This window comes from Pelodiscus sinensis, chromosome 1, assembly GCF_052426305.1.
Source record: "Pelodiscus sinensis isolate ZL-2025 chromosome 1, ASM5242630v1, whole genome shotgun sequence".
NCBI lineage: Eukaryota > Metazoa > Chordata > Testudines > Trionychidae > Pelodiscus > Pelodiscus sinensis.
Window position 1 is genome coordinate 254043655 of NC_143052.1, and position 24433 is coordinate 254068087.

Below are 24433 nucleotides of genomic sequence, written 5' to 3' on the forward strand. Positions count from 1 at the left end.
ACAGCTCCCTGTACAGTGCTGCAGATAGCCCTCAATATTGCTGACACGGCGTCTCGGACTACAGAAACATCAGTGGTCACGTGCCATGCTTCCTGGCTCCACCTGGCATCCTTTCCGAAAGACCTCCAATTAAAGGTCGAGGACTTACCATTTGATCATCAGTTGCTGTATGCTCAGAACACTCATCAGGTCTTTCATTCCAGCAAAGATTCTAGCACTACTCTGAGGACACACGGAATGTATACTCCACCATTCAGGTGCAAGAGATTTGGCTCCTATAAGAAACAAAGACCATTCTCCTATGCTGCGCCCTGCTTCAGGCCATATGATCAGCCCAGGCAGAGACAACGACCTCAGTGATGCCGCCAACAACCAAGTAAGACGTCCAGTTAACCACACACTCAGCAGCAGGTTCGACGTGTCGATCGAGGGACTGTGTACTATCCACCTTACAGAGGCTCCACACAACATGACCAAATTATTTCATCAGTTGAGACCATACCATCTCTGCTGGTTTGCTATAACCACAGACCATTGAGTCAGGGAGATCGTCCCATCCAGCTTCACCATTCCATTTTCTACATGGCCCCCCATCTCTCCTTCCCCATTCCTCTTCAGGGACCCCTCTCATAAACTGCTTCTACAACAAGAGGTCTCACGCCTTCTTACCATTGGGGCTGTGGAGAAGGTCCTGTATCAATTCGGAGGAAAAGGCTTCTATTCCCGGTACTTCCTCACTCAGAAGAAGTCTGGAGGATGGAGACACATCCTGGACCTCTGCAAGCTCAACTGCCACCTTTGAAAACAAAATTTCAAGATGGTCACATTAGCCTCTATTATTCCAGCCTTAAACAAAGGGGGTTGGTTCATGTCCCTCGATCTCCAGAATGCGTATTTCCATGTAATGGTTCATCCGGCCCACAGGAGATTCCTCCGTTTCATACTGGGCGATGAACGCTATCAGTACACGGTGCTACCATTCGGCCTCTCGGCAGCACTGAGTGTGTTCTCCAAAACCCTAGTCATCGTATCTGTCTACCTTGGACGTAGCGGCATCACTGTCTTCCCCTATTTGGACGACTACTGAAGGCCCCGACTGCGGAAGAAGCTGTGGCGGTGGTCAACACAACCAGAGCAACATTCGAAGCCCCTAGGACTTATCAACCTCCTGAAGTCTTCCCTAGCTCCTTCTCAGTCTCTTGAGTTTATTAGGGCGAGGCTAGACACCACAACCATGACCACGTACTTACCTCTCGACAGGTCGCTTACCATCCAAGACCCAGGGAATACTATACTAACTGCCCCCAAAACACCCATACTCACCTGCCTGAAACTGCTGGGGCACATGGCAGCCGCCGCTTACGTGGTTCCCCATGCTAGACTCCATTTGAAGTGCCTTCAGTATTGGGTGCTCACGATATATACACTGGGCACCCAGAGTACACACAAGTCTGTGGTTGTCCCCCAAACACATGAGAGACTTGTTACCATGATGGCTCAACCCAAAGAATACCGTAGCAGGTGTCCCGTTTCACGGCCAGAAACCAGCAGTACAAATCACCACGGACGCATCTTTAATCGGTTGGGGAGCCCATATGCATCATTACCGGGCTCAGGGACTATGGACACATCAGTAGTCCCTCCTGCACATAAACTGTTTAGAGTTACAGGCAGTATTCAACGCCTGCAAACATTTCCTGCACACAATACGAGGAATCACAGTACAGATCTTCACCAACAACATTTGCACTGTATACTACATCATTCGGCAGGGCAGTACCAGATCCCGATCCCTCTGTGCCAAATCCATCCATTTATGGAATTGGGCTATCTGGCATAAAATCTCACTCACTGCTGTGTACCTCCTTGGCAAGAACAATACTATTGCCGATGCTCTCAGCAGGCCATTCTCCCTACAGCACAAGTGGGAATTGCTAGACAGAGTAGTCCGCAGCCTCTTCGAGCACTGGGGATATCCCGCCATAGACCTTTTTGCCACTCAGGACAACAGAAAGTGCCACCTCTACTGCTCGACAGCAGGCATGGGCACAACTTCAGGGGGACGCCTCATCGATTGGGGGAACTCACCGCTTATTGTACGCTTTCCTCCGATCCCACTTATTCCACGCATACTAGAGAAAATAAATATGGATGGGAGCAACAGTGTTAATGATAGCACCGTTTTGGCCCCGACAGAAGTGGCTAACCCAGTTAATGCGGATGTCGGCATCACAGTCACAACGGCAGCTGCCGTTACACAATTTATTGTTGCAGCTCCACGATCGCTCCTTCAGCCTCATATCGACCGGATGCACCTGACAGCATGGCTCCTAGCTGGCTCCAAGGTGCAAAATGACTTGCTCTCAGGCAGTGAAAGACATTCTTATCCATAGTAGGCATCAGACCACCCAAAGACCTACCTTCGCAAATGGTGTCGGTTCCAGTCATGGTGTGAGATGAGACATCATCCCTCTATCTATACCTATCCAGCAGATTCTTGATTATATTCTTCACCTGAAGTCAGAGGATCTGGCAATGTCCTCACTTAAGGTCTACTTGGCAGCAATTTCCTCCTTCCGTCCTCCCATCGACGGCGGCTCAGCTTTTGCGCATCAACTGACCAAGAGATTTTTGAAGGGTGTCGCAAATCTATATTCTCCTCACAGACCATCTCTGGAGCCTTGGGACCTAGGCCTAGTCCTGGACATGCTGATTCGTTCCTCTTTTGAGCCCCTAGCGACATGCGACCTGCACATGCTCACCATGAAAGTGTCATTCCTGCTTGCCATCTCTTGCGCATGACGCGTGAATGAGCTGGCAGCACTCTCCGCTGATTTCTCTTCCTCCCCCCCCTCCCCCCATACCTTATTTATCGAGCGGAGAGTGACACTTTGCATTCACCCAGTTTTTCTGCCAAAGGTTAATTCGCCTTTCCATTAAACGAACCTATAAGTTTACCTACTTTTTACCCAAAACCACATTCCGCTGTGGAGGTGATGCGCCTACATATGCCTGACGTAAGGAGTGTGCTTGCCTTTTATCTAGAGAGGACACGCCCTTTTCGAAAAATTGCAGTGTCTTTTATTATCTGTAGCGGACCGTTCTAAGGGCCGGCAACTTTCCTCAAAATGTATTTCCACTCTCATCGTTGCCTGCATCACTCGCTGTTACTCTTGGCATAACAGATCGTTATCTTACAGACCGAAGGCACATTTTGCTAGAAGCATTGCTACTTCCACATCCTTCCTCAAGGGTGTACCATTACATGACATATGATGTGATGCTACCTGGTCCTCTATCTTGACCTTCGCCAGACATTATGCTCCTGCAAGTATGTTAGCGACCGACACTACAATGGCTCAGGCAGTTCTCTCCACAGTGCAAAGACCTTGATTCTGAAGCACCGTACTACTGCTGAACCACTTCTTCATGCTCACCATTAGTAGAGTACCCACGGGGACACTACTCGACGAAGAAGAAAGAGTTACTCACCTGTGCAGTAACGTCTGTTTTTCGAGATTTCTCCCCATGGGTACTCCACAACCCGCCCTCCTCCCTCCTTCGGAACTACTGCCTTTGTGTTTTTCAGATGGTTCAGGCTAGGAGGAACTGGTGGTCTGGACTGTGCGTTGCAGAAAGAGCACGAATGGTGCGAGATGGCACTTGCGCATGCGTGGTCCGGCGGGGAGGGGGGGCTACTGCTATGAAGACTCTCTGGACTGTGGTGCCAAGACGAGCCCGACGCCTTTAGTGGATCACCCACGGGGACACACATCTTGAAGATGTTACTGCACACGTGAGTAACTTTTTCATTGAGTATTGGAAAGCAGTGGGTTTTTTTTAACATTTTAATAATAAACTATGCACCAGCCTGAATGATAAGTTTTTATTTGGAAATTGAGCATCAATTCTCCAGAATCTAAACTTGCCTTTAAAAATACAAGTTTTTTAGCTTTTTGTGATCGTGAAGATCATCTTCTAAATGCAAACTGAATGTAAATTGATGCAGTGTTGTCTGTGATGGAGGCATTGTCTACACTGTCAAGTCTTGTCACCAAACGGCAGTTTTTGAGACAAAACAGTGCAAGCATATACTCTGCAAGGTGGCTTCTGTTGGGAAAAGCACCCAGTTTCTGCAACAAAACATTTCTATCCCTACAAGAGACTTCTTCCCCTTCCCCTCTTCATTGTTGACAAAGAGCCAGTGTAGACACTGTTGCTTGTTTTGTGGACAGAACTGTCTTCCTGCCCTGATGACTCTGCTTGAGTGTTTTTGATGTCTGCTGCCCTGCAGGCATGCGCTCTTCCCCTTTCAAAGCTCCAGGAAGTATCTGACAGCTGAACATGCTGCTGTATTTGGGGAACAAAGAGCAAATCATTGGAATGCTCCTGTTTTTCATTGCCCTAGGAAGGCTGATGGAGGGGAAGGGAGACAGACTGTTGTGCTGCTTTGTACTCAGAGGCCATTCTCCCACAGCCTCCTTAGCTGCTGAGAATTTGGAGGGAAATCCAAGATGCAATCAGTTCTGCCTTCCCACACCATGGCACTGTGGGATGCATATCCACAATGCATTGCTCACATTATTAGTGATGCTGCCCTAAGCATGGACATGATCTAACAGAGAACAAGTGTAAACACTCTCTGGAGATTTTGGTTTCTTGTCAGCTTTTGTGTGCTGGCATAAGCTCTGAGGACAAAGCTTACAGGTTTAATCTCTCTAGTCCGGCACCCCTGGGACCTGACCAGTGCTGAACCGGAGAATTTGCTGAATCATGGAAGGTCAGTATTGTCTAGAACATTACCAACATTTCCACTGCTCTTAGAAGACATTTATGAGTAAATTAGAGCTAAACAACAGCACAGAATATAAAGCTGGTAGGTATAAATAAACTTTATGGGACCATGGGAAACTTGGCCACATGCATGATAAGTAGGCATCCAGCTAACTAAAATCATGTCAATAAATGTCAATGAAACTTACCTTGATAACCAAAAGTTAACAAAATAAAAATCACCAGAGGGTGTTCACACTTAGTCTCTCTGTTGACAGATCATGTCCACGCTGGGGGCACCATCATTGGCAATGTATCCCACAGTGTCATGTTGTAAGAAGGCAACATTGATTCTTGCATATCTTTTGATTTCCCCCTCACTTCTCTCTCAGCTTCTTCAGATGCTGGGAGTGGCATCATAAGTAACTCTGTGAGTTCTCCATGCTGAGGAATGTCAAAGCAGCACAGTAGCCTGTTTCCCTCCTTCTCCTGCAGCAGCAGTCTGCCTGTTGCTGTGTACCTAATGCAGGACAGAGCAGGAGCAGTCCAATGATTTACTCGGTCTGCTCTCCAAACAGAAGCGACGAGGAGTCCTGTGGCACCTTATAGACTAACTGAAGTGTAGGAGCATAAGCTTTCGTGGGCAAAGACCCACTTCGTCAGATGCATGTAGACCTACATGCATCTGACGAAGTGGGTCTTTGCCCACGAAAGCTTATGCTCCTACACTTCAGTTAGTCTATAAGGTGCCACAGGACTCCTCGTCGCTTTTGCAGATTCAGACTAACACGGCTACCCCTCTGACACGAAGTGGGTCTTTGCCCACGAAAGCTTATGCTCCTACACTTCAGTTAGTCTATAAGGTGCCACAGGACTCCTCGTCGCTTTTGCAGATTCAGACTAACACGGCTACCCCTCTGATACTTGTCTCCAAACAGAGCAGTTCACTCAGCTGTTAGATACTTACCAGAGCTTTAGAAGGAAGAGGGGCACATGCCTGCAGGGCAGCAGAGATCAAAACACTGAACAGCGCCATTAGAACAGGCATTTTGGGATACTGGCAGAAGCCGGGTCTGTTGACCAAACAGACAGCAAAATCTACACTGCCTCTTTGTTGACAATAAAGGGGGGAGAGGAGGTCTCTCATAGTAGTGGAAGTTTTTTGTTGCAGAAACGGAGCGTTTTTCTTGACAAAAGTCCCATTGCGGTGTATACTTTCTCACTGTTTTGTCACCAAAAGGCAGTTGACTACTAAACTTCATAATGTAAACAAAGCCTTAGAAAGCAATAATCTTACTTTTGTCCCATCAGGTTCTTGAGGCATTTGTAGAACTTCAAAAGTTCTGTTCAATTAAATGCTTAAGCTAAAAGAAACAAAAACAGGATCTCCAGAATAAGGAGAAAGGAGGACTGTAATTAAAAGGCTTCCAGTGAATGGAGTCAACATGAAGTGTTGTCACTATGGTTTAGTGCTGAACAACTATTGGGTGTAAAGACACACTGTCCTTATCCCAAGGAACGGTGATTATAAAAGTGTTTTTTGGGAAAACAAATCAGTATGATTAAAAGTATGATAAAAACAAAACAAACAAAGCATAATTGAATAGCTGATTAAACACAATTTAACATCCTTAATTCAGGCTTCTCTTGACAGTTTAGTCGTTAAGTGAACAGTAGGTGGACCTGGAGACTTGCTTGCTATTTATTATTGGTAGCATAAGGCTATTGTCTGTCATTCATAGATGATTTGCTGTGTTTTCAAAGAGATGAATATAGTACAAACTAGATGTCAAGGCTGTTCCTTACTCTGGCATTTATAGTGCAGAAGGTGAGGGCCCACAAGACACCTTAAAAATACTTTGCCTCTACAGGCTTCAGTTTTTAAAACTCCATAAGGTTACAGATAACCTTGGGACGTATGCTGCCACCACCCAAATGAAAAAAAAACCCTTTTTTCTTGAACCCAGGAGAAGTCACTTGGGAACCTTTTCTAGAGGGATAACCCAACCTCTCTTACCACAAGAGAGTTTAAACCCCCCCCCCCCCGCTAATCTCTGATAGCTGACCTTTCCACCTTAGGCATGTATACACAGACCACCTATTACGTTCCAGGACACACGAATCAGATTATAGTCTTAAAAAAGGTGATTTTTATTATCAAAGCAAAGATATAATTGGTAAAGCATACTTGGTTTCCAGATGTTATTGAGCAACTAAGAAAACAAATTGAAACAAAGAATGGCTTCCCTGGGATGCAGTTACTTTCCATTGGTTTTCCTAGATTTCTGCCAACATTTCCTAGCTTCCTGGGTTAACCTTTTAGTTACTGAATTCTGGGATATTTGGAAAAGGACAATTTAGCTTTATACTGCAGAGCCCACAGCAAAGCCTCCCTATGAGTGGCACCATTAACCGGTAAGCACCTGTTTATCTGTTAAATGGGTTAGTAGTTTACCCCTTACAGTACTACAGAGAGGATCTATTTGATTACATTGTTAACCTCTAACAATATACTTGCAGACACAAAAACATTATTTAGCATTATCTCTCTAAAGGTTGAATTTGGGTAATTTATTCTGCAGTATACTTAACCTTTTTTAGCCATGTGTCTCACCATCTCTTTGACTGGTGTATTAGTAAGTGGCAGAAGTAAGGTGCATACTGACTACAGTTTGGTCTGCAGACGTTCTTCTTCGAGTGGCCCCGTGGGTGCTCCACTCTAGGTGTCGGGTCCCGTCCCGGTGCCGCGGCTCGGAGAATTTTCATAGCCGTGCTCAGCCAGCCCGCGCATGCGCGCTCCTTCAAAGTGCCGTTCGCGCCTTTGATCAGCCGTGCACAGGCTGGCAACCGCCAGTTCCTCTCAACCGCCTCAGGTCATGGTCGGAGCTCCCTGTGTTCTTATATCTACGGTTTTCAGTAGCATTACTAGTAGTTGTTCTTTCAGTGTAAATAGTTTCTTTAGGGTTAGTCGTGTTCTTGTCTATAGTTAATCTATCAAAAAAAAAAAAAGGTTTTTTCTCTTCAGAACTTCACCGCTATGGCTAAGTGCTAAGGACCTGAAGTTGTCAAAGAGCATAAATACAGCCTGGGTTGACATCCGGTCACCGTATTCGGCCCTTAGCAATGCCAGGGTCTCCTGGTTTTAAAAAATGTTCAGTTTGTCGGGAGGCTATGCCGGCGGCTGACGGGCATTACGCTTGCATAAGGTGCCTGGGCAAATCTCACGTCCCTCAGAAGTGCACCCGCTGTTGCAAGCTCACATCCAGAGCCCGCAAAGAGCGGGAGTTAAAGCTCCGGATGTTGTCCTTTGATAAGGCACTACAACCTGATCCCATACCCTCTCCGGTCCCAACAAAAACTTCTACGGCTAAAAGGAGAGCGGCTTCTCCCGGACCGGTGACTTCAAAGAGGGCAAAGCTGTCCCCGACTCGCTCCCTCCCTTCGGCAGCTTCAAGGGCTTCGGCAGCCCCCAATGGGACCCCTGTGGGTCCCGACACTCTACTGACCCTGGCTACAAGGGATCGCAAATACCGAGGGCTCGGGCTGCTTCAGCGCCGGCATTGGTGGCACCGGCTTCACCGGCTCCCGACGCAGCGCTAACGCTGAAACCGACAAGTAAGCCGGTGCCGGGGGCAATGGCATTAACTTCAGCGGTGCGGGCTCCAGCGGCACCGCTTGTGACGGCACCGGCTTTGACGGCACCAGACCAAGGCGCTCAGGTCTCTGAGATGGTGCCTCTGGCAGATTTAACAATGTCGGCACCGAGCGTTCTACCGGCACCGACAGCAGAGCGTCTGCAGCTGGTCTCCCCGGCACCGCTCTGCTTTAATTCCGTGCAGAGCTCCCCTTAGTATTCTCTGTCCAAGCTTGTAACATTGCTGCTTCTTCTGTACTTGTAGTTAATGTCATCTACTAGTATAGAGTCTATCCAGATTCACCTTCTGTTTGTTTCCCCTCCATGTCCCTTATCAGGGGAATTGTATCTTGTGTTCTCATGGTTTTGCTTCAGCACAGTCCCACTGCCGTGGGAGTGGGGAGAAGAGGCCATCTGGTTAATTGTTTAACCAGTAAGCATGCCAAAAATCTTATCAGTTAATCTGTTAATCTTTAACGATCTTAGTGACAGTAGTCATAGTTAGGGTTGCCAGGTGTCCAGTTTTCTCCCAGACAGTCTGGTATTTGTGGCCCCTTGTCCGGTTGAAAAAACAGAAAATACTGGACATGTAACATATCCAGTATTTTCTGTTTTTCTCGGACGGAAGGCTGGTGGGGACACTCTTCCCCTGCTGCGTCTGGTGGGGGCAGGGAGAGTGGGGGGATTTAAAGGTGTAGTGACCTTCCCTCCCCCCCCCCCCCCAACCAATCTCCCTTCCGCCACCCTTTCCCCTGCCATATTTGGGATTTTTTTGTGGCAGTATCTGGCAACCCTATAACATGGTCCAGACTGCGACACCCTATGCAGTCGCCCATGTCATCCACTCATAAGGGTAGACCTACCCTCACCCCCCCCAAGCAGTAATGACCTTTTCCCTCCTCTCCCTTATATCAAGCCTCCCTCGTTCCTGTATTGCTGCTGGCAATGGTACTGATTTCAGAGCTGGGTGCCAGGCCAACAGCTGCCACTTTCTGGCTGTCCAACTCTGAAGACAACACAGCAATAAGTGTTGACAATATTACAACTCTGTACAATAGTCATAGTTCACCAGGAAGATCAGATTTCACAGTATGATGTGTTTTTCATGGGCATGAATTTGGTAGGGTTGTACTTACAGGTTGATTACTTCGCCAATTGTCAAAATTCTGTCATCAAACTAAATAGTTCTGGGTGCGACTGTGGCTGTACTTGTAGTTTGCTTTTGTCATTGGGCCTTTTCTCCCTAGTCAAGTTTCTGTGCCTGCATTTCAGTTTTATCACAAGTATTGCTACTTCTCATTTTTTCTTTTGACAGTGTCATTTTTTACTAGCTTGCACCATAGTTTTAACGTGTAATATTATAATTTTTTTAGAAATATGGGTGTGCAGATTATGGAGCTAGATGATTTCCCAGCTCTTGTTAGCTATGCAAATATGGCTCATTTGCTCCTTTAAGACTGTTACCAGCTTCTTGCTTGCAGCCACAGGCAGGGAACCCTACTGTATTTTTCAAGACTATTTTACTACCAGTGGGCAGTTTTTGTTTTTAGCTCCAGCAGCTCTATCAGGTTCATGCACAATGAACAGGATAATCTAGTACTGAAAACGGCTCGTGAGCCTCAGTCTATAGTAGCCTGTTGATAGAGCCTGCTGTGATCTCATAATTTCCTGAGGAATTTTTTTTTTCCTTTTGTCTTCAGGGGTTTCTTACAACTATCAATGTCAGCTGTTTTTGGGGTGACTCATTTCCCTAGTACTAGTTAAGAGTAGACCCCCTAAGTTCTCCACTAGAAACACTCTTTCTGTTGCCAGCCTTCCAGCATTTGTACTTAGTCAGCTTCGAGGTTGGCATTTGCTTAGCAAACCACCTGAGTACATCCCGCTTTTTCTGGAACCACTTTGAGTGCCCTTTCCTTACTACCAGACCACTATAGTTCTAACAGCTCAGCCATTCTAACTCTTTTGCCCAGGTTTCTCAAAAGTAGACCATGAACGTAACCTTCCTGTGCCTAGGAAATCATTGCTTGATCATGAACAGGATGTGCTCTAGGAATTACTGATTCTTCTCTAGTTCCTGCTGCTGATGGGTGGGTTTCCTGTTTAGCAGTGAGCTGTGCTGCTTGTTTCTGGTACTGCGCAACTAGCAGCACTGCCTCTAGCTGATGTCTCTGCAGCAGATGAAGGGAACAGCCCGGGTCTCATCCTGTACCCCAGTCTACTGGTACAGTGCTACAAACTATAGCTACTGTTGCTCTTCAGTTGTGACTTGTGGCTGCTGCTGCTATTTCATCAGGAGATGTAATACCTCTGCTGTAGACCTTCTTAGTGCCACCATTCAGGGTGGATAAACATCCAAAATATTTTTAAATAAAAAGTTGAGTTTTTTTTTTAAATGAAAATTCAAAAGCGTTATTTAAATAAGCTATTGAAATTGCCAATTCATATTAAGGCTTGAACCTATTATGTCTTATCATTTTAAATTAAATAGTCTATTAAAGGACTATCTTCCTTACCACTCATGATCATTGCTTGAACAGCTTTGGTCTCTTGGTTTGCAAACGTCTCAATTATCTGTGTCATTGTTCCAAATTAGTGTTTAATAGTTTGTTGGTGTACAAGAAAACTTATGCTCAAGGGTGATAGTCATGTTGACTGTCTCAAGTCTATTTGGTGTCCCTCATCCAGACACAAGTGCTGATTTGTAGGGGCTTCTGACCCAGACCAAAAGGAGAGTGCCAGCTGGCTTAAGCTCCTCTTAATGGAAGCGGCCCTTGTCACCAGCTCCATCCTTGGCATAGGTGGTGCTAGTGCTCCAGCATTGGTGCATGACCCAGTGCCAAAGAAGCATTCAGGCCATAAGCAGAATTCAACCCCATGCAGTGGGGTGAGAACCTGGCACTGTTCCCAGTCACCAGTGCTGCCAAGAAGAAGGTGGACAGGGGTAAGTTGTCCATGAATGCAGAGTATAAAAGCCCTAGTTGGTTGCACCCAGTGCACGGGCATCCATAAATGGCACTGCCACCATTGATGCAGTCAGCACCAACACTTAGAGCCTGGTGTTTGTGATCTTCCTGCCTGGAGAACAGCTGGAAGAGGACACTAATTCTCTGTTGCTGCTGCCAGAACACTCCTGCACTCTCTCATGCATGCATGGCAAATACTGGTACTGATGGTGGGCACCTCATCTTTAGGGTCCGTGGCCTTGATGCAAGAACTCTTGACGATCCCCAGGTACTGATGGTGCACCTAGTCCCTCCTAATCTTTGGCAGTGGTACATAATTTTAGACTTATGACGGCTGTAATGCTTTTATCTAGTTTCAATTGCTGGGTTTAGTGTGTAAGTTCTGGGTGGTGTTAGTGGTCTATGATATACAGGAAGTCTGAGTAGATCATCTAGTGGCCCCATCTGGACTTAAAATCTATAATGTTGAGTTGCTCTTTTGATATGTTGGTAAATGATGTAGGCCTTTCTACCCATTGCCCTCATAGGTTCTGGGAAAGATCAAACAGGATGGCATAGTGGTCATTCTGATAGTCCAGATATTTCTGGTTTGCAAGCCTCCTCCAGTTTTCAACACACCCATTCATCAGCTTGAGTTAATGTGTCCCAGACATACTGATAAAGGAAAGAGGCAGAGTAAAATTTCCCAGTCCAACTTCTCTCCCTGTGAAAGCTTGTCTTTTGGGTGGGTATCAAACCTAGAGTCTGCATGTTAGTAGTGGTTTAGACTATCCTTGACAAGTGTAGAAAAGAGTCCACAAAGAAGTGCTACACAGCTCAGTGGAAAAATGATCGATGTCTTTATGTAATCATCACATCTTAGTTCTATTGTCTGGTGCTACAGAGGCTTGCAACAGGCATGAAGAGCAATTGAGGGTAAGTTCATCTGCCCTGACCTAGAGAATGCCCAATGGAGTTGGAATCTTCTAAGAATTTAGCTGACAGAGGCTTATTACTTGGCTGAATCTGCCTGGTTTTTCACAAGAAGGGGGAAAAAAAATCCTGACACAAAATCAACCCCTTAGCCAGGTTCTCTCAAGATGTGAAAGCGTCTCAGCTTAACCCCACCATCAATCTCAGTCTGGACCAGTCTACACAAGAGATCCACTTCCTAGACGCTACAGTGCAAATAAGTGATGGTCACATAACCACCACCCTATACTGAAAATCTACTGACTGCTATACCTACCTACATGTCTCCATCTTCCATCCTGGACACACCACACGATCCATTGTCTACAGCCAAGCACTAAGGTACAGTCGCATTTGCTCCAACCCCTCAGACACAAACACCTACAAGATCTTCACCAAGCATTCCTGAAACTACAATACCCACCTGAGGAAGTGAGGAAACAGATTGACAGAGCCAGATGTGTACCCAGAAGCCTCCTGCTACAAGACAGACCCAACAAAGAAAATAACAAAACTACTGGCCATCACCTACAGTCCCCAGCTAAAACCTCTCCAATGCATCATCAGCAATCTACAACCCATCCTGGACAATGATCCCTCACTCTCATACACCTTGGGAGGTAGGCCAGTCTTGGACCACAGACAACCCGTCAACCTGAAGCAAATTCTCACCAGCAACTATACACCACACCACAGTAACTCAGGAACCAATCCCTGCAACAAACCTCGGTGCCAACTCTGCCCACATATCTATACCAGCGATACCCTCACAGGACCTAACCACATCATCCACACCATCACGGGCAAAATCACATTTTTCCTTAATTTTTTTTGGAAATGGCCAAATCATTTCTGCAGAAAATTCCACCCCACCCCCTCTCCCCCAGAATTTCAGCCTAGATTGACACTGTGCATGGAAAACTTGATCCGGAAAGGTTAAAGTTTGGCAACATATTATAAGCAACTGAAAACTGGGACCTAAAATACAATGTGTTGAACAACCTTAACAAAACCAGTATTAACACCTCTACCTGTAATACAAAAGTTTCAGTTTTGGTGGTAAATATGAGAGGAAGAGTGGGGTGTGAAGAAGCTGCTGCTTATGGAACAACGTGGAGGCAGGATCTTGGTGTGTAGAGAATGAGCCACAGAGAGAAATTTGTATAGATCTGGAATGTGGTTTAGAAGAATGAAGTGTGTTGAAGGCACAACTGAGATAAAGGAATGAGCCACACTTGAGTGGAAAGATAATTCACTACATAAAACTGCCATTTCTGAGTTTTATGGAAAATGAAAGTGTGTGTGTGTGTAAAAACCTAGTTAGAGAGAGACTTTTTTTCAGATGCCTTAATGAAAAAGTTGAACGGTGGGGTGGGAGAGCCAGAGTGGACAAGGTGTTTTAAGAGGTTTGATAATTATCGATGTTAGACATTTAGGAAGGTTTCAAAGGGGAAAGAGTTCAAAAGTGGCAGTCATTCTGGGATCAAGTGATGGGGGGTAAAAAACCCAGGTGAAACAAGTAAAGAAAGGGGATAAAGGGAAGCAGTAGCTTACTTGCTGATTGGATGTCTGAAAACTAAAGGAAAATATCATCTTTCATTCCCAATTATGATAATGAATTATGGTAATTAGATCTGAATTGTGACATAAGAGTAGTGGTATAGAAGGAAGAAAGAGGACTACAGCCCTCTTGGAATTAAAGGAAAAAACAAAAAGCAGGCTGTACAACTTGATTAGCATGTTTGCAGAGTAGTTGAGGTCTTATAGAGAAGATAGCATGAAATTAGGAAAAGCCCTCTTGTATCTTGGTTTAAGAAATATTAGGATGAAAAAATAGTATCAGTATTATGCAGAAATACACTGCTGACTAGAATGGCATTGCCTCAAACGTTCAGTTGAATGATGGGATTTAATGAAATCTCAAAAAATTGAGTAAAATAATCTTTATGGAATTTTACCATTCTGAACATTTCCAAATTGCAGTGATTATTATGTTAGTTCTAAAACACATATTTATATTTACTCTTACTATTAAATATTTTTCTTAAATATTGTAAGCATTATTTTTGTGTTGGTACAGTTATCATAGTGAGGTACATTCTGTATTGCACCATTTTGCGTGTATGTTCCTGTGGAATTTAAATGGATCCTTTTTTTTCCCCAGAGAAAGGGCACACCCTTTAGAGGCTGGGCTTAGTTTTTCATGCATTCCCCCATGACAGATTTAGCAAACTGCAGTTTAGTAGTTAAACTAGTTGGTAATTTCTTCAGCTTGTGCCCGGAAAAAGCTTTTGTTTTCTCTGAATTGCTGGTATGCTTTTTATTTTGATGCCAAAAACAACATTTCTCAGATTTGAGTTGTTTTCTGGCTAAGAATGCAGGCAAGAGTGAACACTAGAAGTGTTAAAAAAGAGCTGCTTATCGAGTCTCCCCAACAATACAAGAATGCATCTCCATGTGAAGTAGAAGTGGACAGTCCTGTAGAAGTGCTGGTAAGACTTGTGCAACTAAGGGATATTTTCCCATCTGTTCTTAGTTGTGACTTTTTCTGATAAGCTTCTGGGTTTCACTACTGAGTCAAACTTCAGTGTTCATTTATTGCTGATAACACATGCATTTTCAGATCAGTTCACTCTGATTCTTTTCAATCAGATGTTGAATGTTTGTTTTATCTATGTAGCTTAGGATTCCATGAGACACTTTTGTTTAAAGATGACAAAATACTCACCTTTTTTTTGTTTCCCGACTGAATTCTTTGTTTTGTATTTAGTTGTTCTAAAGCTGTTGTACGCCTCTTAAAGCACATTATAGTAAATATAGTTTTAGTTGGCACTGCTTTGAAATTTAGAGATTTTCTAAATTGTTCTTTAAATATTTTAAGTGCATATATCACAAACATCAGAATTTCTTGCATTATTTTGGAACTTCAGAGGGGTAGCTGAGTTAGTCTGTAACTGGAAAAACTTAAACAACTAATAGTCTAGCAGCACCTGATATTAGTCTGTTCAGTTATCCTTAGTTTAAGGTTTTTAACCTATGTTGGATATGGAATTTTTAGAATCTTGGTAAGTATCCTCAGTGAGGAAAAGTGAATCATTTGTGTATTTTCGGAGGGAGGAATTTCAAAAGGGAGTTTATTCTGTGGTGTTGTGTGGGTTATGCTTCTGTTGGAATTTTTATAGTACATAAGAAAGCATAGTATTTTTGCAAGTGAACAGCAAGAAATCCTCCAACACACTTCAGCTGAAACAAGTAACCCTTTTACATATTAGAGAAGGGGACTGTAAATCTAGTCAACTACACGTTTATACTTGGTTATTAAAATTAAGTGCTGAATTGTAACTGTAGCGATTCTCAACCAGGGGTAAACAAACTCCTGGGGATATACTGAGGTTTACCATTAGGTACATTAACTTACCTAGATAGTTGTTTAGCTTTATAACAGGTCACATACAAAACACTAGCAAAGTCAGTACAAACTAAAATTTCATGCAGATGATGACTTGTTTATACTGCTTTGTGTACTAGCCGTTGAAATGTAAGTACGATATTTACATTTCAATTGATTTATATGGTAAAAATGAGAAAGTAAGCACTCTCTTAGCAGTAGTGTGTTGAGATGTAATTTTTAGTTTTGATTTTGTAAGAAAATAGTGGTGTTTTTTTTTTAAAGGAATACAGTAGTCTGAAAAGGTTGATAGCCACTGTTCTGTCAATGGTAGCAAATTAGATCCACAAAGTATTAATTATGTGGCTTATTAGAAAATAAGATTTTTAAAATGTATACCCAGAATTTTCAAATTTGGTGTCAAAATGTACAGTTGGAAAACCTAAATATGTGGTCTTGATTTCATTTGCTCCAAAAGTGAGGATTCAGCACCTCTGAAATCAAGGCCATGTATATACTGCTAGTTTATAGTGCATTGCAACTTCCTCTCTTCCTTGCTCTCCCTTTGCCCTACCACCAGCAATTTACAGTGCTCTAAAGCACTAGTGTAAGTGGGTTGCTAGTGTTGGGAGCTATGCTCATAGTTTAGGTGGTTTACACAGTGCTGGGAGAGAGCGCTCTCAGTGCTGGTGCCAGGGCCATACTTAACTTTAATGTTTAAGTGTAGACTTCCTTAGCCTAAGGTACCCTTAGAGTAGTCTAAGTATGAATTTAGGCATTCTGTTTCTTGACCATGCTATATAAAAACCTATTCTTATTAATGTGTTTTCATTAGGGGCAATTGGTTTTATAAATCACTAGAAGTCTAATCTGTCCCCATAGGAAGTGTCTGCTGCTAAGAAAATATAATGCAGTAGACACTCACCTGCGTAGTTCCATTTTTTACTCAGTAAAGCCATTGTTTAAACTTATTTTATTTATGCAGGGTATCTTATTTTGGTCCAGATCTTCATCTCAACAATGTGAGATAATGTATTTGTGTGATTTTTTTTCTCCCTCCCCCCCCAATTCCTTCCCTCCCCTTTTAGAACATTGAGCTTCCTTATTTAGAACTGGCTTTTTGTTCTATTCTGCAAGCAAAATATATAATCTAGCCATTTTACCTATATTTGGTTGTTAAAGCAAAAGTGTACTACTTTCTCTCAATATAGAGCTCAGCTGGTGCAAGCTGTGTTGATACAGCTATATTTAACAGTAACCATTACGTTGATACAACTATCACACTGTTTGACTTTGGTAAACATTTTGTTTACCCAGAAGTGTTTTGAAAGCATTTTAAAACTGTTTCTGCAAATGTTTAGAAATATTTTGGTTCATATAAAGGTCCAATACATCGCAAGTAATTAGGGGAACAGTATTTCTTGACCACCTGAATGTTACCGTTTAGTATTCTTAATTTTAAAAACAATTGTTCTAAATGCCTTGAAAACATAGCATGCTGTCAAAATTTACCACATCATATATTATGCACAAATCAAATATATAGTGTAGAAAGGGTAGGCATAAATAAATTAGACATTGTAGATGTCAAGGTTCTTCATAAATATTACTTTTTTGTAGGACTTCTTAATATATAATGTGTTTAATATAAAATGTCTGTCATAAATGTCTCCATAAATGTCTCCTTTATAAATTTAGTAGGGTATTTTTGTTCTAATCTGTTACATAGTGCTGTTGAACACTATTGAGTAGTTGCTGCATAGATAATTGCATTTCAGTGGGGGATCAGTTTGTTTCTTCATATGAAAATTAAAATATGAAATTTCAATTTCATATGAAAACTTTGCAAGTGTTTATGAACACCTACAGGACTTTTTTAAACTTCTGATTAGTCTTATGACTCTTCTCTGAACCTTCTCCTGTTTTTTAAAGTGCACTTTGAAAATTGCAAACACTAGAACTGGACACAGTATTTCAGCTATGGTAAAAAGCAGAATACAGTCAAATAATCTCAATACAATAAAAGTAATTTAATTTGTCACTTGACCCACTAGCAAGCTAAATAACAAGCATTTCTGATTTGCAGAGAAAGTCCAGTTCATAGTGTAGTTGGTGTGGAGCCAGCAGAGGTCAGAGGTTTCGGATAGGCAGCCGGGTGGGAGGGAATTTCGGTCTGGGAGAGGGTGTCACCTTTAGTGACCCGCACAGTCTGCTCTGTTCCCTTAGTCAGCTCTTGTAAAACTCCTGGATACTAGTTTTTTGGATCTGCTGATTTTAAATAGGACTGTTTAGTAACTGCGGTCTAACGTCCTCCTGAGATACTATTGGAATGGAAAGAGAGTTAGCATCCTTATAAAACTGTCATCTGCTTTTCCTAAATATAGAACAGAAATATGTATTGCCTTTTATACCAATTATTAATAATAATGGTACTGTTTCCATCTAATAAGGGCTAGTATCATTGTCAGGAATATAATATATTTTAAAAATTCATTATTGTCTTTAAGTATCAGAGGGGTAGCCATGTTAGTCTGGATCTGCAAAAGCGAAAAGTAGTCCTATGGCACGTTATAGACTAACAAATGTTGCATCTGACAAAATGTGTCTTTGCCCACGAAGGTTTATGCTCCAATAGTCCAGCGGTTCTCAAACTTCTTGGGCTCCGGAGCCCTTCACATGTGTAAAAATTTATGCGGCGCCCCAGCGGTCCACTGATTGTATGTGTTGTACCTATCGATGTTTCCAGTTTGTCAACCTTGCGGAGCCCCTGGAGATGTCTCGCAGAGCCCTGGGGCTCCGCGGAGCACAATTTGGGAAACACTGTTTTAGTCTATAAGGTGCCACAGGACTTCTTGTCCAAGCCCATGGGAGACCTGGGAGCGTGGACTATAATGGCTGAATAACCCTACCCAGGGTATGTCTATACTACAGCACTAATTCGAACTAATTTAGTTTAAATTAGTTAATTCGAACTAAGCTAATTTGAATTAGCACATCTAAACTTAAAAACTAGTTCAAATTAGCATTTTGCTAATTCGAACTAGCATGTCCATATTGAGTTGACCCTGAACCGAAGTTAAGGATGGCCGGAAGCAGTGCCAGCAGCGCATCAGATTACGACTGTGTGTGGAGCTGCTGTCTCAGGCTAGCCGAGGGCTGTGCTTAAAGGGACGGGACCCCCCCTCCCCCGGACAGACAGTTTTCAGGGTTCCCCGCTTGCTTGTCTACCTCGATGAGGGACAGCAAAGCGGTCCTGTCTTGGAGTGCCCTGAGTGCCCACACTCGGCACGTGTCAGCACTCAGCCATCAGCCCGGCTGCACTTGCCGCAGGCTGCCATCCGGGAGGTCAATTGGGGGGCTGTCAGGATCCAGGAGACCCTGCAGGAGAGCTTCCACCCTGAGGAGCCCGCAGAGCCACCCCAGTCCTCCCCATCGGGGGCTCGTACCCCATTCCTTCCTCACCTCATTCCACTTACCCCTCTCTCGACCCCCTTCCTGATGTAAAAAATAAAGAACGCGTGTGTTCAAAAATAGAAACTCTCTTTATTTAACAAAACTGGGGGGGGGGGGAATTAACCTCTGGGGAGACTGGGAAAAGGAGGTGGAAGAGGGGAAGAGAGAGTGTGGGAGAGGGGAGGGGGAAACCTGGGAGGAGGGAGTTGGAAGGGGGAAGCCAGGGGAAGAAGGAGGAGGGGAAGTATAAAACTATGGTACGCCCACATCTTCAGTACTCTGTACAGATGTGATCTCCTCACCACAGACTTTGGTGGCCAGGCTGGCAGCTATCCTGCCCTAGACTGCCACTTTCCTGAGCCTAGTGCGAAGGTCGTGGACGTTGGAGGCCTTCCCCCAAACCTGGATGAGGTCCACGACCTCCGCGCTAGACTAGGCAGGCGCCTGCCTCTTGCGGCCCCGGGCAGGCTCCTGGGAGCCGCCAGCCTGGTCCCGGGAAGAGGAGGAGAGCTGGATGGCAGCGGGTGGCTGGCTCGTGCCGTGCCAGGTGCAGGGTCTGCTGGCTGGGTGCTGGCAGGCTTGCACCTGGAACGGGCACCGTAGCCAGACTGTGCCCCTTTAAGGGCTCCGGAGCCGGGAGAGGGGCAGAAGAATTTCCCTGGTTGTGCCCAGAGTGGCCACCAGGGCAAGCTGGGAAGGGCTAGCCTCCCACTAGTTCGAATTAAGTGGCTACACTGCCCTTAATTCGAACTACTTAATTCAAACGAGGTGTTAGTTCTCGTAGAATGAGGTTTACCTAGTTCGAATTAAGCGCTCTGCTATTTCGAATTGTTTGAACTAGCGGTTTGCATGTGTAGCGCCTATTAAAGTTAATTCGAACTAACAGCCGTTAGTTCAAATTAACTTTGTAGTGTAGACATATCTTCAGAGAATAGTTACTAATGGTTCTCAATCCTGCTGCAAAGGTATAACAAGTGGGGTTCTGCAGGGTTCTGTTTTGGGACTGGCTCTGTTCAATATCTTCATCAACGATGTAGATATTGGCATAGAAAGTACGCTTATTAAGTTTGCAGATACCACCAAGCTGGGAGAGGTTGCAACTGCTTCAGAGGATAGGGTCATAATTCAACATGATCTGGACAAATTGGAAAAATGGTTTGAGGTAAACAGGATGAAGTTTAATAAAGACAAATGCAAAGTGGTCCACTTAGGAAGGAACACTGTTTCACACATACAGAATGGGAAGCAACTATCTAGGAAGGAATACGGCAGAGAGGGATCTAGCAGTTATAGTGGACCACAAGCTAAATGAGTCAACACTGTGATGCTGTTGCAAAAAAAGCAAACATGATTCTGGGATGCATTATCAGGTGTATTGTGAGCAAGACGCGAGAAGTCATTCTTCCGCTCTACTGTGCGCTGGTTAGGCCTCAGTTGGAGTATTGTGTCCAGTTCTGGGCACTGCATTTCAAGAAAGATGTGGAGAAATTGGAGAGGGTCCAGAGAAGAGCAACGAGAATGATTAAAGGTCTAGAGCAGGGGTCTCCAAACTTTTCTGCCCGAGGGCCGCATTAACTATCAAACAGCAGTTCGGGGGCCGACTACACACTTGAGGTCCAAATAAAAAAGAATCAAAACATAGATGTTGTTTTTAATTATTTATTTAATATTATTTTAGTCAGTTATTATTTAATAACACATTGATACACTACACATGAACACCTGTATTAGTGTGAATGGTGAAATTGTTTCCTGGATGCCAAAATAGCAGACATTTCTGGCTTTAGAAATCACTGTTTGAAATTGGGGGTGGTGCTTGTCCTAGTCCTGCAGGAGGGGCTCCAGAACGGGGAAACTGCTGAGAACTCATTTCCACCTGCGCAATGTGATGAAAATTGTAAGCAACATAATCCTGGCAATATGTTCAGCCTAAGACACTCACACTTGAAGAGATGTGATCGCTCTCCTATCATGCAGGGAATGAGGTGACAATTTGTAACATAGCCCCATGGAACAAGGGGCATGAATTTTAATGGGAAAAGCTGGTTTGAAAGCAGACACGTTATCACTTGGTAAAGGAAGTTGGAAAGCAGTGCCCAACGCTCCCACAGACTGATACCTGGCAGGGCGGTGCTGCTCTGGGTTGTGGATGAGAGAGACCAGACGTGGAAGGGAGAGGGATGTTTCTTCAGGGCGCACTGCAGGGACCAGGGCAGCGCGCTATGCACGGCACAGCGTCACCCAGCGGCGGTGCCACAGCAACCAGACCGCCTCCTGCAATGGGCACCAGCTCCTCAGCCCCGCCCCCGGAGAAGTAGCCCCTCGCTCCTAGCCCCTGAGAAACCACCGTCGGGTTTCCTCCCCTCTGTCCAGCCTCCCCCGATCCTCTGCCGCCGGGTCTGATCCGGAGCCCGCCTTCGAGACCCCCCTTTTTCGCCCGCCCGGCCAAGCGGCACGCGGAGCCGTCCCTGACCTGGGCTACCTGCTGTCCCGTGCGCGCGCTGGGGCCTCGCGCAGCCGCCTGCGAATCCGTTTCTCCCGCTGACACCAATGCTCGGACTCAAGCTCTCTTCTTCCACCGCCGCAGCCACCCTCCGCCTGATTGGCTCCGGTTGGTGCCGCCCACAACGCGTGACCCCGCCCAATCTGGGTTGAGAGGGACTGAAACGGCGGCATCGAAAGGGCTTCTGGGAAACGTAGTTTAAACCGAGAGCGCCTCAGGGATAATCTCGCCAGCACGCGGAAGAAGGCGGGGCCAGACAAAAAGGTCTCCATGGGCCGGATGAGAGGGCCTCGCGGGCCGCATCCGGCCCGCGGGCCGTAGTTTGGAGACCCCTGGTCTAGAGAACATGACCTGTGAGGGAAGGCTGAAAATTGGGTTTAGTTTAGAAAAGAGAAGATTGAGGGGGGACATGATAGCAGTTTTCAGATATCTAAAAGGGTGTCATAAGGAGGAGGAAAAAAGCTTGTTCATCTTGGCCTCTGAGGATAGAACAAGAAGCAATGGGCTTAAACTGCAGCAAGGGAGGTTTAGTTTGAATGTTAGGAAAAAGTTCCTAACTGTCAGGGTAGTCAAACACTGGAATAAATTGCCCAAGGAGGTTGTGGAATCTCTGGAGATATTTAAGAGTAGGTTAGATAAATGTCTATCAGGGATGGTCTAGACAGTATTTGGTCCTGCCACGAGGGCAGGGGACTGGACTCGACCACTTGAGGTCCCTTCCAGTCCTAGTATTCTATGATTCTTTAACTTTTCAGATCCTACCCTTCTCCTTCTCTTCTTTTGATGTCTTTATCAGTTTTTTACAAATCCTTGCTTGTGATTTATATTCATTATTATTGATTTCCCCTTTCATTCCTAAAAAATGTTAAATATACAGATTAAACTGCCTACCCTATAGCAGACACCAACTAATGCCGCATCTTGTGCTTATCTGTTAGGACAGTGTTTCTCAAACTGTGGGTCGCGACCCCCGTGGGTCGCGACCCCTGTGGGTGTCACGACCAACTTACAGAGGGGTCGCAGCTGGATTCATGGTGTGGGTTTTTTTTGTTTGTTTTTTGTTTTTTGAATTTGTCTCCCCAGCCTCTCCGGACAGTCCAGGCTCCATCTAGTCAATTTTCCCCTGCCACGTCTGGCGGGGGAGTGAGGAGCGCTGCAGAATCTAGTAAAGAGGGCGGGGGCAGGAGAGGACAGTTGCTGGGTGCCATGCTAGGGGATTGTTGGGCTGGGTAGGAGCAGAGCATACACTGCTCTGGCCCATCTGACTGGCAGCTGGCTGCGTGATGCTTCCCCCGCAAGCTGCCAGCTGAGGCAGCGGGGCCGGCTGCGGAAGCAGACACTTTAAAAGTAAGGTTCTTCTTCCGTGCCTGGCTCTCCGGGGGGGGGGGGGCTCCAGACACTGAGGATGCCTGCCAAGGCGAAGTGGGGGGAGAGTGCACTGAGTTGGGAGGGCGCTAGGGGGGCCTGCCTCAGGGGGAGGGGGGAGTGCTGGCATGGGGGGGCGCTGGGGAGCCTGGCTCAGGGGGAGGGGTGGGTGCAGTCCCAAACTGGACAAAATGGTGCAACTTTTGCTTAACAACTTTGGTTCCTCCCCACCCCCCCTTTTTTTCGCTTAACTTTGGTGAAGGTGGTCACACAAATTCAATTAGGATTTTAAGGGGTCATGGTATCACAAATTTGAGATCCCCTGTGTTAGGACATTGATCCATAGGCATTCAAGATCATTTTCTTCTGAGTTCCATGACTCAAAACAGATAATACAATTTTTAGCATAGAATGTTGCTCAGCTTCTGCTTCTGTTCACTTGATCCTCCCTAAGTTAAAACAACTGATTTTTAACTTTCCAGTCTTGTGAATCATCTCACCTGGTTTCAGTAGTACCAGCTACATTTTGGATTTCTTCAATGCTCTTCAATGAACAATTTTACTTCCTCTTGTTTGTTACCCGTGTTGGTAGCGTTGGTATACAGGCAATTAAAGAATTTCTCCTTTTCATGTCATTTGGTTCCTTTATTAATCTTGTTATCAAGATACTGATTTTGTGCTAAATTAGTGCTCACGTCTTTCCTCTATTTACTTTCTGCTGTTATTATTTAATGCCCCTCATATGTGTGTCCCTTCTCATACACCTCTCTTTAAAGCTGCCCCCAACAGCCATTTTCCTCTCTGTATCCTACCTAGATTCAGGTTGGACAGTTTCCTATATGGTCTCCATTAGTGGTATTGATTGCACCACCCTATTCTGGGTATAGCATTTATTCACATACTCACCTCTCCCCATCACCTGTCCCCACTCATACTCACACAAAGTCTTGTGTTGCTGCTTATCCTGTGCACACCTACCAAATATCATGGGAGGAGCAAAAGTATTTCCTTCTCATCTTTGAGTTGTCTGGATAGTGTATTTTGCTGCTATTTGGATAAGTTGCAGTAATAATCTGTGAAAGTGATGCATTCTTCAGAAGAGATATTGTCTTGAAATAGCCGAGCTTTTTCTTAGATCAAGGAAAAAGATGGGAAAACAGCAAAATATAAAACTATAGTACAAAAATCTCTTTACAATTGTATATGTATTTTGTTCTATAACTCGTTATGAATTTACTCTTACTTTTTGTATCAGTATGCTACCAAGCCAGACTTTTTAGGTGCAGTTCAGAAGTCATGTGGACTCTAGTAGAAGAACTCTACCAATTTTATTTCCTGTAGAAATTTTTTCCATGGTCAGCTTTAATTCCTGCCCCTCCCCCCTCAATCCTGAGATATTTCAC

At 44.7% G+C, this 24433-nt stretch overlaps 1 protein-coding gene across 10 annotated transcripts in view; it reads left to right on the top strand.

The window, feature by feature from the left end:
* The window catches only part of DOCK9 (dedicator of cytokinesis 9), a 307165-nt gene that overhangs the window by 72168 nt on the left and 210564 nt on the right, over positions 1-24433 (top strand). For 2 of the 10 annotated variants that reach the window (XM_075918771.2, XM_075918772.2), the window contains exon 1: positions 14525-14813. The exons of 7 other annotated variants lie outside the window; for them this stretch is intronic. In XM_075918771.2, the coding sequence (XP_075774886.1) occupies positions 14697-14813 (117 nt within the window). In that variant the 5' untranslated portion in view covers positions 14525-14696. Of the gene's footprint in view, positions 1-14518; positions 14814-24433 lie in introns of those variants that run through there. One more of the 10 variants, XM_075918763.2, reaches the window with a different exon arrangement.